Here is a 15,762-nt window from a genome sequence, read left to right as displayed (position 1 = left end):
TATCATCCTATCATCAGATTCTGATATTTTGTGACTTCTGTAGCTTTAATTTAGCTTAATGAATTAGAATGATGAGACAGTGAGTGAAGTGGGACACACTAATATGTTTCACCTACTTCTACACAGTGGTGTTAGCCTACACTACTTAATCAAGGAGGATGTCTAGGGATCAAGAGTCTGAAAGTTACTGGGCAAACATCTTTTCCTTTTTCTGTTGCATTAATATTTTAACACATTGCAATAAAGAGTGGACATATTTGTGGGGGGTACAGTTAGATCATAGTTTGTTTTGTTTTAGTGGGATTGATCACCTTTCTTTAATCAAGAATCTGTTTTCTTGGATTTTCACACAACAATACAACAACTGAGGGAAGGCAAAGAATATGGGGGTGATTCTGACTGCGGCTTCCCACGAGGACGCCGGCTCAGAATGGAGCCGGCGGAGTGGGAAGGTGCGACGGGTGCAGTTGCACCCGTCGCGAATTTCAGTGTCTGCAAAGCAGACACTGAAATTCTCCGTGGGGCCCTCTTACGGGGGCCCCTGCAGTGCCCATGCCATTGGCATGGGCACTGCAGGGGCCCCCAGGGGCCCCGCGGCACTCCCTACCACCATCCTGTTCCTGGCGGGAGAACCGCCAGGAACCGGATGGCGGTAGGGGGTGTCAGAATCCCCATGGCGGCGGAGCGCGCTCCGCCGCCATGGAGGATTCTCAAGGGCAGCGGGAAGTCGGCGGTACACCGCCGACTTTCCGTTTCTGGCCGCGGCTGAACCGCCGCGGTCAGAATGCCCAGCGGTGCACCGCCAGCCTGTTGGCGGTGCTACCGCCGACCTCCGCCATGGCGGTAATTACCGCCAGGGTCAGAATGACCCCCTATGTCAGTGTGGCTCAGTGAAGAAATCAGTCAGGCTAAAAAACAATAATTCAAACAAGGTATAATAGCAAGATCAGCAAGAAATAGCAGGGAACATATGCAGTGTTAGTCGAAGCCAGTGGACATTGTATAATATTGCTAGACATGTCAAAGGGTAAAGCAAGAAAATGTCCAGCTGTAGTTCCTTCCACGAGGAAGGGGAAGAGGGCTGATGTTGTTGTTACCTTTGACCTAGATGTATGGCAAGTGATCCCATAAGAAAGGAGGGAAGAAGAGAGAAAGGGATCTTGGACTGATATGTCTTAGGGGAAGGGAAGATCTGCCCAATGTGTGGATGTGTAGCAGGAGTTGGGGAGAGGGAGGGATAACTTAGACTGCATGTTTTTAACTGTGGTGCAGATGAGGTTGTGTTAGTGGGAGGATGTGGGAAGCAATAGAAGGAAAAGTGTGCCTGAGAAGTGCAAACACTGCCTGTGAAGTAATTCAACAGTGAAAGCAGGAGATTCCCTACAGCCTGCCTCTATGGCTAATCAAACCAGCGAAAAGCGCAGAGTCTGGGCGGCTGGAAGCTGAGGTGCTCTAGGCTGCACATGTAGTGAATAAGGGGCTGCCAGAGGAGAGTGAATTTTTTGTCAGAGTTGGATAGCTTGTTGATCATTTGCTTCATTGCTAGAGTATGGCACCGCCTTGTGAACAAGGATACTGTTGGCGGGGCATTGGGGGACTTCCAGGCCAGTGCTATTAGCTGCTTCGCTGTACCTGTCATATGTTGTGTCAAGTACCAATCTATATTTGTCACTGCTTTAGGTGCTATTGGATGCAGCCCTAAGATAACCCTTTAGTAGTCTGCCAGGATTAGGTATCCCAGTGTGATTTTTATGTGGCTTAGGATTTCTTTTAAAAATAGAGCGATGGACAGGCACGTCCACCACATGTGTTGGAAGTCTCCCTTCAGTCCTTTACATCTCCAACAGGAGGTTGATGCTGTTGATGGTGTGCAAACAGGCAGGGATGTATTACCACTACACTATAACTTTATAGGCAGAGAAATTCTCCAATTTACCTTTGGGATGTCGCACCACAGGTGCTCCCACTGTTTCCTTGTGATATCCTGGGCACTTTCAAGTTCCCATTTCCTCTGATACAGGTGACTGGGCAACAAGTGGGATTGTTGCGGTACTGTATATGTTCCAGAAAAACAGTCCTCGATGCCCTAAAAATTGAGGACTAAAGATTCTAAGTGTGTAAGGGTGTGAGTAGCAGCTAATGCATTGGTTGGTTTTCGTGCCCAGTTGTGTAATTGGAAGTATTGGGGCCTCATGGTGTCAGGAAGTCGGAATTCAGTTTTACATTTCTCAAAGTATTTAATAGATTCCCCCTTGAAGGTTGGGAAGGAGTCCTGGGGGAGCGCAGATGTAAAGTCATAGTTGAGAACAATGGGGCTGTTTGGGGAAGGGAATGTGGTTAGATTCCTTCTTATTGCAAGTCTATCCTATATCTCCAATACAGTTTCTTGTCAGGGTAGCTATGTAGGCAGTCTGTGAGCGTAGGTGTTTCAGGAGCCAGGCCAAATCCCACAGCGGCCTGCAGGCCACTGAACAATCCATGTGTATCCAGTGTTTCTTGCTTTCTCAAACTACCCATTCCGAGATTAAGCAAAGGTGTGCAGCCCATTAGCAATCTTGGAGGTTAGGGCATGCCAGGATCCTAGGGAGCATGAGTAAGACATTGGAAATGCGGTGCCGTTTTCCCTTCCATATGAAGGCGCGCAGGTCCCCTTGCAGATTTTTGATCTCCTTCGTTGGCAAAGGCATGGGGAGGGACTGGAATAGGTAGATGAGTCCAGGGAGAATATCCATTTTGACCACATTGATGCGACCTAATCAAGAAATATGGTGCAGTCGCCATCATTAGAAGTCCTCTAGGATCACTCTGTGATAGCACTGCCAGTTTGCCTGCATCCATGTATTGAGGGTATTAGTAATGGTGAGGCAGAGATATGGGATGGAGTGCAGTGCCCAATGGAAAGAGGTGTGGGCCTGGAGCGACGGGATCTGGAACTGTGATATTGTGAGGTTGAGCGTGTGATATGGACATAGTGACTCTGTACTCAGATACTGCCTCAAAGGCTTGGAATGCTTGGACCACTTTCGGAAGGGAGGTCTCCAGCCCATTTAAGGCAAGGAGCAAATCGTCAGCGAAGAGCAGGACTTTATGGTCCTGTCCTAAAAAGGGAATGCCTGCGATGTCTCAAGCCTGCCGGGGGCAGAAGCCCTGAGGTTCAATGGCTAGGGCAAAGAATAGGAAGAATAGAGGGCAGCCCTGACAAGTGCCTCAGGAGATGAGGAAGAAGTGGGTTGAAGGGCTATTGACCCTAATGGTGGCTGTGGGCACTACATAAGAGGGCATGATTTTGCTATTCATGTTGGGGCTTAACCCCATTTTTAGAAGGACAGCTCTTAAGAATTTCCAGCTCACCCTGTCAAAGCCCTTCTCGGCATCCAATGAGAGTAGCATGGCTCAAATGCTATGCCTGTGAGCTTTCTCTACCAGGTGGGTGAACCAGCAGAGGTTTTCAGGACCTTGCCTGTGTTTTATAAAGCCCGCCTGGTCAGGGTCTATCAGGCCGGATCTGATTCCTCTGAGGCGGTTTGCCAGCATTTAAGAGTACATTTTTGCATTGGTGTTTAGAAGTGCTATTGGGCAGAAGGATGATCATTGGACATATTTGGGGTGAGTCTGGTGACATGGGAGAAGGTGTTATGGAGCTCAAATAGGTAGTCTCACAGTTTAGGGAAGAAGACTGTATAGAAATAGGATGTGAGGCTGTCTGGGCCCGGAGTTTTCCCTTGTGGGAGCTCTTTGCGTAGCCTAGGTAGCTCATCCATAGAGAAAGGTTCCTGGAGGTTATCAGCAAGGCTGGGGGCCAGCGGCTGCCATGAGCAACTCTTAAGTTAGGAGTCTATGGCGGATTTACCCTCCTCCCCTTCGGTATATAGGTGCTGGTATAATGCTTGGAAGACTTCTTGTTTATCGAGTTCCTTAATAGCTCAGCCGGCTCCTCCCACTCAAATCATAGGCACATAGGACAGGGTCTGCTGGTGCCACAATCTGCGTGCTAGTATAGTGCCCACATTGTTACGGCCATCATAGGGTTTTTGTTTAAGTGTTAGAAGTGATCACTCAGCTTTATTAGTGCTGTGTGTCGGAGCTGACCCCTCAGAAATGCTAGCTGGTGCTTGGCATGCAAAGTGTGATGTTTCTTGTCTGTGTGTTAAAGGGAACGACTCTCCTTTGGGAGGTTGGCTTCAAGAGGCACGCTTTTTCGGTCCTAGCTATGGAGATAGAGGACATGACTCCTTGAATGGCTGCCTTGAAGCCATGCCAGAGCATGTGTGGGGAGAGATCAAGGAGGGCATTAAGTGTGAAGTGCTTGGTGTTAGCATCTTTGATAGATGCCCTGTTGACTGGGTTATGAAGGAGCTGGAGAGATAGGCGCCAGCAAGGGGGGCACGAGCTGCACCTGAGTGCTGTGTCCAAGTGAACTCCACATGTGCATGGTCTGAGCTGGAGATATCAGCTATCTGGGCAAAGTCTAGGCCCCCTATTAGGGAGTGGGAAAGGAATAGTTAGTCAATGCAGGAGCAAAGGTGCACATGGGAGTAGAAAGAGTAATCCCTTATGTCAGGGTGGTGATAGTGCAAAGCATCTACTAGCCCCGTGTCAGTCAGCTTTCTCCTGAGCAGACCAGATCCCAGCGCCCTGGAGACGCATTGTGTTTCTGGCAAGAGCGGGGTCCCTCACTGGAAGGAAATCTCCCCCTATTTTTCCCTTGCCGTGACTGAGCTGGTCTTGGAGTACTTGCCTGATGAAGACATCCTGGGACTGGTTAGGGGTGTGAAGGTTGATGAAGGTCGATGTGTCCCTGCCCCTCTCGATTGTTAATGTTAAGAACCACACTTTTGGGTCGTTATTGAGTTTAGTCAATTTGGAGTAGAAGCCTGCTGAAAAAGAATGGCAACCCCAGTGCCTTAGTGTAGGCACACGTCCAGTGTAGGCCAGGATATTTAGGATGAGACATGAGGCAAAAATCATCCCTAAGTAGGTGCGTATCTTGTAAGAAGATTACAATACGATCTTGCTGTAGAAAGTAGTGCCACACTTGTCATTGTTTGTTGAGGGCGTTAAGGCACTTACCGGTGTTTGCAGTACCCATAAAGTGCTATAGAGATAGAGCATATCTGTGTGGGGGCTTTCACCTTTTCAGGCATAAGGATACCAGCAGGTGAGGCATATCGCTAACCTCCAGGTCCACTAGAAATACTAAAGGCTGCTGGGGGACTTGCATAAAAGGAAATGAGTATAGGGGGACTAAAGGGCCCAACAGGGCAAAACCTGTAGGACCACTCCATTCAGAAACAAATAGGGGTTCCCACCGATTTCTTCTGATGTATCATCCTAGACGGAGAGTAGACCAGTAAGGGGGGGCTTGTATCGGATAGGTCACTGTACGGTATCTACCTGTGAGAGAGAGAACATAAAGTTAGAACGAGCAACTGTCAAAGCATGACGGTTTGGGCCCCAGGCCATGGGCCTTGCTGTCGAATAGAAGGTCATTGTGTGGCTCACGTGGCCCATCAAGGAAAGATGGTCAGGCCAGGGATACTGTTCATGGCAGTTACAAGTCACTGGTGGTGGAGTAGGAGGATTCCTGCTTCATGCTGCGAAGGTGCGCAATGATGTCCTCCTTTGCAATGTGAGAGACTTTAGCTGCATTATTGCGGCCCCAGAGCTGTCTCTGAACTGTCTGCTAGGCTTGTCACCAGTCCCTGAGTACATCAGATTGGGAACCCCCAGGCAGTCTGAGCATATGCTTTACCTCCTGGAGCGAGCGGACCATTCTCCTCTCTCTGTTCCACTGGAAGAGCATTTCAAAGGGATGTGCCCATTGAAACTTGATTCCTTGCTCTCAAAGTTTTTCTGTGACAGGTTTAAATCATTTTTTGATTCTTAATGGTGAGGAGGTCTTAGAAGACTTGCACTGTATGCTCGTGGAAGATAATGGATGCTTTACTCCGAGCTGCTCTGAGGTTAGCCTCGTTGTCTTGAAAGAAGTGGGCTTGAGTAAGTATGTTGGGGGGGCATCTGAGCAGCCTGTTACAGTTGTCAAACGGTGTGCTCTGTCAAGGATTAAAGGTTGGTTCTCCTTGCCACCTTGGATTGTTCTCAGGTGGTCGCTGGTGAATATCATGATACCTTCAGATACTCGGGGAACTTCTCTGTTTCACCAACTCCGGTTTTCAAGGTCTTCTTGTTTTGCCTGGAGGTCTATTTCCTCTTCTTCTTGGGTGATCACTCGCCTCCACAGGGCCTCCTGATTTTCAGTGCAGGAGTCCATTGTACATTCTAAGACATCTACCCAGTCTCCCACCGCTGTGACATCTCTATGCAGCCAATGTAGGCAACACTTAAAGTCAGAGTTTAGTGACGAAATTTCATGGTGGATATCAATGAGAACTTTTTCCATGTAGTCTTGTGTGATGACAGGGTCAAAGGATGTTGTAGCTGTTGGGAGGTCTCAGTTTTATCACTCATGTCTGCTGCGGCGGGTGTGGCCAGAGAGAAATCACTGAGCTTTCCTTAGTAGCCTTGCCCCATGGGATAGTAGAGGGGTTGGCGGCCTTGTTCAGTCAACAGGTGTCAGGCTGGAGGAAGGTGAGTGCGCCTCTAGAGGTATCAAGCTGTGGCACAGTGGTGAGAGGCTGTAAGCATGAGGTGGTGTCAGGGGCCCCCCTTCCCGGGTGTAGCTTTAATCTTTGGGTGTATTGGGTATGTTCCTAGCATGAGAGGGGTAGCCTCTTGCCGCTGGTGGTGAGACGAAGAGTGATCAGGAGAGGCGGGAGGGTGATAGATCTGGCAGCCGTGGGAGGCTAGGCTCCTCCCACTAATAGGATTCAGTGCTCATAGGTTCCAAAACGTGCCCCTCAAAGTGGGCCCCCACAATATTGTCTGTTGAGTAAGGTCCTTCTGCGCAGTCCAGAAACCTGAGGAAGCCTTGAGTCCAAAATGACAACTGTCCAGGTGCCCCTCCGTATAGACCCCGTTGCAGTCTGGCACATCCCGACTGCCTGACCTGAAGGCGACCGTAAGGCGGCATTCGTCACTAGGCGGAGAGAACTTGTCACACAGATGAACAGCACCACTGGGAGGCCCCGGCTCATTTATTCCATTATGTCCTAGGCAGTGGAGTTGGGAGCATGTATCTCGAAAGGCAGCCCCTGAGGCCTCTATGCAACCCAAGCCCGAGCTGCGGAAGAGAGGACCGCTCATGTCAGGTTTTCAACTGCTGCAATCTCTCTGACCTCTCTGTCACTGAGAAGATTCTTGCCTGGGATCGGTGGTCAGACTTCCAGGGCTCAAATGATTCTGCCATTGAGTGCTGCCTTGGAAGGGAAGGTGTCTTGATCCTCTTCAGTAGGACAGAAGGAGGTGGCCAATAGGTCAGGCCTCTGTGGATGACCACAAAGTGACGAGGCTGATGGTCAGACCCCTGAGGTTGGGCCCAACCTAGACCTGCAGGAGGCCCAGATCTCACTGCTCTGGGTGACTGTTGTGTGTCTGGGGCCACTTCTGCCTCGCAGGTCAGCTGTCCTCCTGTGCATGCCCCATGCCCGCCACCTTCACAGCTGTCCATCTCCTTTCTGCCCTTCATGTCGCGCTTGCCCAGGGTCCCCTGACCAGTCCACCCAGAAGTTGATCTTTTCCAAGGGGTGCTGTGAGCTAAGGGGAGATGTGCTTTGGAGTCTGATCAGAGCTACAGTCAAGTGGGGGAGTGCTCTGGGGTCTAGTTGCATGGGTCTGTGAGGAAAGTAGCAGACCAAGCTCTGTTTCAGGCCTCGCTGCCGGGGTGGAATCAGACAGTGTCCTGGTCTAAACCTGAGGGAGGGAGTCGCAGGGCTTGGGTTTTTGGCATTTTGGGGTTGCCGCAGCTGGTCAAAGGTTGTCTGCTGTCCGGTCGGCAAGGGGTTCTCTGCTCAGGCAGGGCCCAGCCACTTGGGCTTCCCACCCCACTGCAAAGGTCGTGCAAGATAGTGCCTATTCACCAAGCCTGGGACCAGTGTAAGAGGTGTTCTGACTGTTGACCGGGTCTGCAGGCTGCTAACTAGGTGTAGCTGGGACTGGTCTGGTGTGGCGCCTGTTGGCGTCCAGCTATATGTTGATGGGACCTGAAGAAGATAAATTTGGATGCTTTAAAGGCCCATGGGAACCGGGACTCTTCGTGTGTCACTTCATTCCCAGTCAGTCTACTTCAGCAGAATGAAAACATGCACTGTACTTCCAGTTAGTAAATCATTCCTCAATGTATACTGCAAGTATTCATGTCTATTATTCATTTAAATTCTATGCATAATAAAGAGTGCAGTGATTTTGTTTAATATACATATGTCTGTTCTTCCAGGAAAACTTTATGGCAATGTTCCTGTTATAGAAGAACGTCACAGGCACCGGTATGAGGTAAGGCTTACTTCTACCAGGTACTATTTAGTGATAAACACTTACAGTATCAAATAAGAGGAACAATATCTGTTGCTATTATCATATATATTTGATATCATCAAAGTTTGAACACCAAAAAGAGAGTCATCATTCACCTTGTAGGCTGAGTTGAAACGTTTGTTCATGTATTTTATTGCTTGTATGTAGGGTGCATCAGAGTAAAAGTGATAACAGAGTACTTAACATAGTAACTTGGCTTAACATCGAAACGTGAGCATACAACCATAATAAATATTTTAGGTCATAGGTAACCATTACTTCTGCTAATAGACCACTGTTAGAAATGGGGTCTCTAGCTGGCAGTCCGTTTGCACCCTGTCCAAGTAGGGACCCTCACTCTAGTCGGGATAAGGGAGATACCCGCTCAGATAACCCCTGCTCACCCCCTTGGTAGCTTGGCACGAGCAGTGAGGGTTATCTCAGAAGCAATGCGTAAAGCATTTGCACATAACACACAGTAATAAGTGAAAAAACTACAAAAGGACACTACAGCAGTTTTAGAAAAATAGCCAACATTTATCTACAGGGAGTGCAGAATTATTAGGCAAGTTGTATTTTTGAGGATTAATTTTATTATTGAACAACAACCATGTTCTCAATGAACCCAAAAAACTCATTAATATCAAAGCTGAATATTTTTGGAAGTAGTTTTTAGTTTGTTTTTAGTTTTAGCTATGTTAGCGGGATATCTGTGTGTGCAGGTGACTATTACTGTGCATAATTATTAGGCAACTTAACAAAAAAAAATATATACCCATTTCAATTATTTATTATTACCAGTGAAACTAATATAACATCTCAACATTCACAAATATACATTTCTGACATTCAAAAACAAAACAAAAACAAATCAGTGACCAATATAGCCACCTTTCTTTGCAAGGACACTCAAAAGCCTGCCATCCATGGATTCTGTCAGTGTTTTGATCTGTTCACCATCAACATTGCGTGCAGCAACAACCACAGCCTCCCAGACACTGTTCAGAGAGGTGTACTGTTTTCCCTCCTTGTAAATCTCACATTTGATGATGGACCACAGGTTCTCAATGGGGTTCAGATCAGGTGAACAAGGAGGCCATGTCATTAGATTTCCTTCTTTTATACCCTTTCTTGCCAGCCACGCTGTGGAGTACTTGGACGCGTGTGATGGAGCATTGTCCTGCATGAAAATCATGTTTTTCTTGAAGGATGCAGACTTCTTCCTGTACCACTGCTTGAAGAAGGTGTCTTCCAGGAACTGGCAGTAGGACTGGGAGTTGAGCTTGACTCCATCCTCAACCCGAAAAGGCCCCACAAGCTCATCTTTGATGATACCAGCCCAAACCAGTACTCCACCTCCACCTTGCTGGCGTCTGAGTCGGACTGGAGCTCTCTGCCCTTTACCAATCCAGCCACGGGCCCATCCATCTGGCCCATCAAGACTCACTCTCATTTCATCAGTCCATAAAACCTTAGAAAAATCAGTCTTGAGATATTTCTTGGCCCAGTCTTGACGTTTCAGCTTGTGTGTCTTGTTCAGTGGTGGTCGTCTTTCAGCCTTTCTTACCTTGGCCATGTCTCTGAGTATTGCACACCTTGTGCTTTTGGGCACTCCAGTGATGTTGCAGCTCTGAAATATGGCCAAACTGGTGGCAAGTGGCATTGTGGCAGCTGCACGCTTGACTTTTCTCAGTTCATGGGCAGTTATTTTGCGCCTTGGTTTTTCCACACGCTTCTTGCGACCCTGTTGACTATTTTGAATGAAACGCTTGATTGTTCGATGATCACGCTTCAGAAGCTTTGCAATTTTAAGAGTGCTGCATCCCTCTGCAAGATATCTCACTATTTTTGACTTTTCTGAGCCTGTCAAGTCCTTCTTTTGACCCATTTTGCCAAAGGAAAGGAAGTTGCCTAATAATTATGCACACCTGATATAGGGTGTTGATGTCATTAGACCACACCCCTTCTCATTACAGAGATGCACATCACCTAATATGCTTAATTGGTAGTAGGCTTTCGAGCCTATACAGCTTGGAGTCAGACAACATGCATAAAGAGGATCATGTGGTCAAAATACTCATTTGCCTAATAATTCTGCACTCCCTGTATATAAAACAAGACAAAATATGATAAAAATCCAACATACAGTAATAAAAATATGAAATCTGCAAGATTTACTCAGAAATACAGTTTCTTGAAGTCGATTGCTCCACCTGGGGCTATCATGGCGTCGTGAGCAACAAAACAACAGTTGAGGGCGTTGCGGACCAGCTACGGTCTCGGGAAAACCCACAAACAGTACCTTTGGAATTGCAGGGCGTTGTGATACTCGCGGTGAGCTCCGGAGAGCGACGTTGCGGCGTCGGTTCCGGAGTCGGTATGGGAGTCACCTGGCCCTTGGAGTCACACGCAGGGCAGATCGGACTCCGGGCTGATGCAGTCAGGTGCGCTGGCGTGGATGGCGTTGGGGCTGCGGTGCTATGTCCACTCAGATTCCTAATTCTCAAGACAGATTTCTTGGTGCCCTGCCATTACATCAGCTAGAAAGTTCAGCAAGCTTCAAGCTCTGCCAGTTTACCCTCCATACACCAGCTTCTACCCAGACGCACTAGTTCATTGGACACATGTTTCTTTTCAGCTGAAGGTCGTCACTCCCTTTCAGTCAGACAATCAGGCTGCCAACATTTTTCACTCAGAAACTCTACCGCCTGGACCCACAGAGAGCTCTTTTCTTTCTACAATGATATCATCAAAGTATATCTGGTGGATGATTAGCTCTTCATTGGATTCACTGGAGTCAGAAAGTGTAAGGAGGAGCAAATATGGACTATCTCTCAATGGCTTGCACTCTGTATCAAGATATACCACGCATTTACTAAAAAAAACAGTCTCCTGAAGCCTTGAGGACATATTCCACAAGGAACATGGCCTCTACTACTGTGTACAGTACTAGTCATGGACATCTGCCAAGCAGCCATGTGAGTGTCGCTCCAGGCGTTCACAAGGCACTGCTTCCTGGATAGTCTTGTCCACCGAGAATGGCATTTTGCATGTTTGTCCTCCAGGACATTTTGGTTGTTATCAGTTTGCAGGCCCATGCCAGAGGAGGTTTACTTGGTTATCTTCTCTAAGGTGAGGAACCAGGGGTGAGAAGTCTCTATCAGAACAAGTGACACACCTTCTGTAACACTTTTTCTGGTAGCATCTCTACCTAATGAAAGATTCCTCACTGATCCTCCCTGCTCTGCCACCTGGGCTCTTCACTCTAAAGATCCCATTATACACTGCACACTGACTAACTTGTTCTTTAATGTGACAGCTCATGTCAACTTGAGGGAGCGGGCTGCCATATTGGTATTTTCAGAATAGTTCCGGACAGGCCTCCATCCCTACAGGGGACATCCCTTCGGAAGAACTTACTAATGTAATCCCTGCCTCATTAATAAAAATAGGGTGTCAATTCTGTGAACTCAGAAGATTGCCATTGTTGCAGAAGGATGGATTAGTACATCTTTTGCAACACAAAATTAATCTTCTTAGGCATAACAAGTGCTGCAGATAAATTACTTCAGCAATGCCACCCAAGTTTAGTACATCAAGATATACATGTTTTGATCAGTAAATAAATATGAAAAAAGTTATAAAAACATCTGTTATTAAGATTTAAATGTTACCAGGTACAGTTTTGAGCTTGATTCAAAATACCAGTTGCCACCCTACTTTTTAAGTGAATTATTACACTTCTTGATGAAACTTAGGGCCTGATTTAGAATTTCCTGTCCGCCATATTAACTTCCTTTATTGTCCATTGAACCTGTAATACGGCAAACAGGATATCCGTCACGTTTGTGACGGAGTAACCCCTCCATCAAACTCTAAATCAGGCCCTTGGATGAATTTTCTTATTAATGATTATCCATTTATCCTGACCTGAAATTCTAGCTATTCAAAATATAGGTCAGGGCTACAGTGATAAAAGTAACCATGTGAAAGTTTCCAGTACCAGGGGAGAAAAGGTTTGGTGCTTGTCTGAAAATGTAATGCCAAGGACAATTCAACTGAGAAATAAAGCAAACCTTTTCCATAGAGAGCGGAATAGTCACACCTATTTTTCTTGATGGCAGGCCGGATATCTGGGGATCTGTGGAACTAAGGAATTCTAGTAGTAGTTCTTGCTGTAGTCTGTGGAGTCACAGAAGCTCGATACTCCTGCAAGTTACCACATTTGCTAAGTGACTTCTCTTTGGCCATTGCTTTTCAGAGTTTAGCAGTTTCATACACCTAAGGCTAAAAAGTCTGCTTCAGATAGCACACACGATGCTTACAAATAATGTAGTGTCCAAGAATTGTTTGTTTTAGAGAACATAATACGACTTTTTTTTTTACATCAATTAAAAATAATGCTCAATAACCTCCGGAAGTAGTATGGCATGAACAACTGTTTTGAACACTTGTTAGTGGGTTCTCAGTTTAAATTTGGCCATTGTATGCTCATGTAAAGCACTCAGTTTCTGTTTCTAAGGCCTTATTTCGAGCTCAGTAGATTTGCAGTAGTACAAATCTATAATAATGTTCTGTTAAGGCAGATGGGACATCCGCTACGTTTGTGACGAACCCTGTGCACCTACCTCAAAATAAGGGCCTACATCTTTAGACAAGTGTATGTGGGTTCTGCAGTTTACATGTTTACATTTGTCGTTCTCATTTCTTGCAGGGAGCTGGCAGATTGTGTCAGGTGGTGGGTACCCAAATGGAAAGGCACCATCCATACTGGGCAACGGTATCAGTGTTTGGAGAAGTAGCGGTTAGAGTTTTGGGATATTAAAGGCTCAGCAGCAGTGGTAGATGTGTATGGGCTCGCACATTAAGCTTGGTGCGGCCCGCAAGTGGTAACAAATGTGCCATGGCAATGAGCAGTGGCATGCAGGCCGCACAAATGAATCGTCTGCTAGAGGAGCACAGGGCAAGGTTGAAGCACAGAAGTGATGAGGCAAACAGGCCATTAAACTCAGAACACTATTGATTTCAAACTGGCCTCAGGTGCTGGGACAAAATGTGCAGCCACACAATTCTCCATGCTCGGCTCATTGTTTCACATGGAACACAGGTGCAACATATGAATGTGGTGGCAAAGGTGCCTTCTTGCTTGAGTCAACCTCATTTGCCGCAGTAGCACCTATTACTCTAGAAAGTGGTCAGAAGACTTGAGTTTGACAGTTTCAAATTCATCAAACCCGTAACTGCAGTGGGCGGTGTCACTGACCTCATGTTCTGTTTCAGAGAAAGGTAGATGCTCTACACACAAGGCAGTCTATCTCTCTTACCAAAGTTGCAGCAGAACAATCTTGTATATTCTATACTCCCCCATGAAAGACAGTCAAAGTTTCTGCCTCTGGCCCCAACCTTTGTTTGCATAGATTGTACAGAGCCGTTACAAACAAATGGTATGCTCCATACAATCAAAAGGGGTTAAATTAAATCCAGAAACAGTAACAATTTGGCTCCAGACAATACCTACGGTGCATGGCAATCATTCAAATATGCATTGTCTCGGTGTGGCAAACCTCCCTCGCAACCACTACCAAGGTGAATTGTCTCTCTGAGCTTGTAGATCCGGAACCAGATGTCTGTCCAGTAAGGGACTGCTGCTAGACTTCACTCTTCAGTAGCACCGGCGACAGGAGATGGGCAGGTATACCATCTCTTTTTGTAGGTCTTCATCTTTGACTTCCCCTTTGGCCACAGTCTTTTGTTCATGCGTTGATTCTCTCAGGACACAAACTGATATACTGTAACTGGCCTTTTCAGGGCAGGTAAACACCAAATATCTTAATATTCCATTCATGTGGACACATGAACTTGGCTTCACAACGGTTTCTGAGTGGAGAGGAACAGAGGACAGCAGGGCATGGGCGACAGGCAGGACTGGGGAGAGAGCACCACTAATTACAATTATAACCCATATAGCAGTCTATTACCCCACAACATTAGGGGCTACATATTAATATGCGGTACCACCGCTATTGTTACTGCACCTTTCATGTACCCATGTACTACTGAGGCACACCACATACAATCAGGCAGTCAGGATCCCACCCTAACAGGCACTACATATTTACACCGCCACTTAGTCTCTCTATTGGGTGAATGTATAAGGGAGTATATCCTACCACTATTGATTAGTTGCCACACTAGTTAGACATGAGGATAAGAAAAAACATAGTTCCCCAATTATTCATTCTATCAAACTGTTGACATTTTTTTGAGAATACAAAATGAATCCATCGATTACACAGATACTGTCAGTGACATAATTACATTAGTTATCTAAGATGAACAATTGAATATACAACACTATCTGCCAGCATCCAGATAATGATTCAAATACATATCCTTTGTGCAAAAGTTAAAAACTCATAAATAGTCAGAAACATGCCATATTAATACACATAGGCATATATCACATATAAATAGCGTAATAGCGTTGCGCTAAGCACAGTGAGTGGCGAGGTAGTGAAAATTATATACACAAATTAGTACTGGGGGTGCAAACTGGAATTTGGTAAAGAAGACAAATAATGAGGAATCAATCTCTTTACACTCACTCACAAATTATATGAGGAATGTAGTCCTGGTCAGAATGTGGATATTTCCACCTGGTTGGCGGACAGTTTGTGGGTCTCATCAGGGCAAGGAGTTCATCTGTCAGTCTACATACTGAAGCTCAGATTTACAAACACTTTGCATTTTTCAATGGGAAAGTACTGCAGTATCAGTGCTTGGCCATGTGTGGTGCGGGATTTATTAATTTTTATGTTTTTTTGCAGTAGTAACTTACACTCATAAGTTTTTCTCCACCCCCATTTTTAGTGGGTGGATACATGTAAGTCACCATTTTTGAGTGTAAGAGTAAATTATACATGTAAATTACTCACAAGTATAAATTTCCTTTGTGAATAGCTTGATTATTTGTTAAGTGGATTATTGCACCATTCTTGAGGATTGTGGGCCAAAGGAAGTGCATGTTATGTAATATTCTCCCAATCTGGATGCAGAACTGATTTTTGTGGCCAGAAATGTTGTGTGTAGCATGAGATTTTGTTGCCCAATGTATGCTTGCTGTAAGGTCTCCGAATTAGGTCCAATAAAATGTGAAAGTTTTGTGCATAGGACAATATTTACCTACTTCCATATTTCTTAAGCTTAAGTGTTTTCAGGAATATAGTTGTTTAATTGAGCAATGAAATTTTGTTATTGTACTTCCCTGCGAAGGCAAAGTGTAATACAAACAACAAAAACTTAAGCGCTTATCTGGAATTACTGTTTCTGTTACAAAAATTCAGTTTTCTTTGA

The 15,762-nt window shown here is 45.9% G+C and overlaps 1 protein-coding gene across 3 annotated transcripts in view; it reads left to right on the top strand.

Moving 5' to 3' along the window:
• CTPS2 (CTP synthase 2) overlaps positions 1 to 15,762 on the top strand; it is a 1,490,982-nt gene that overhangs the window by 1,198,849 nt on the left and 276,371 nt on the right. For 2 of the 3 annotated variants that reach the window (XM_069205035.1, XM_069205034.1), the window contains one exon: positions 8,333 to 8,388. The exons of the other annotated variant lie outside the window; for it this stretch is intronic. In XM_069205035.1, the coding sequence (XP_069061136.1) occupies positions 8,333 to 8,388 (56 nt within the window). The remainder of the gene's footprint in view (positions 1 to 8,332; positions 8,389 to 15,762) is intronic. 3 annotated transcript variants of the gene reach the window in all.

The sequence above is a fragment of the Pleurodeles waltl genome, chromosome 8, assembly GCF_031143425.1.
Source record: "Pleurodeles waltl isolate 20211129_DDA chromosome 8, aPleWal1.hap1.20221129, whole genome shotgun sequence".
NCBI classification, from domain to species: Eukaryota; Metazoa; Chordata; class Amphibia; order Caudata; family Salamandridae; genus Pleurodeles; species Pleurodeles waltl.
Note: the sequence above shows the minus strand (reverse complement) of the source record. Positions and strands in the feature narration are given on the sequence as shown.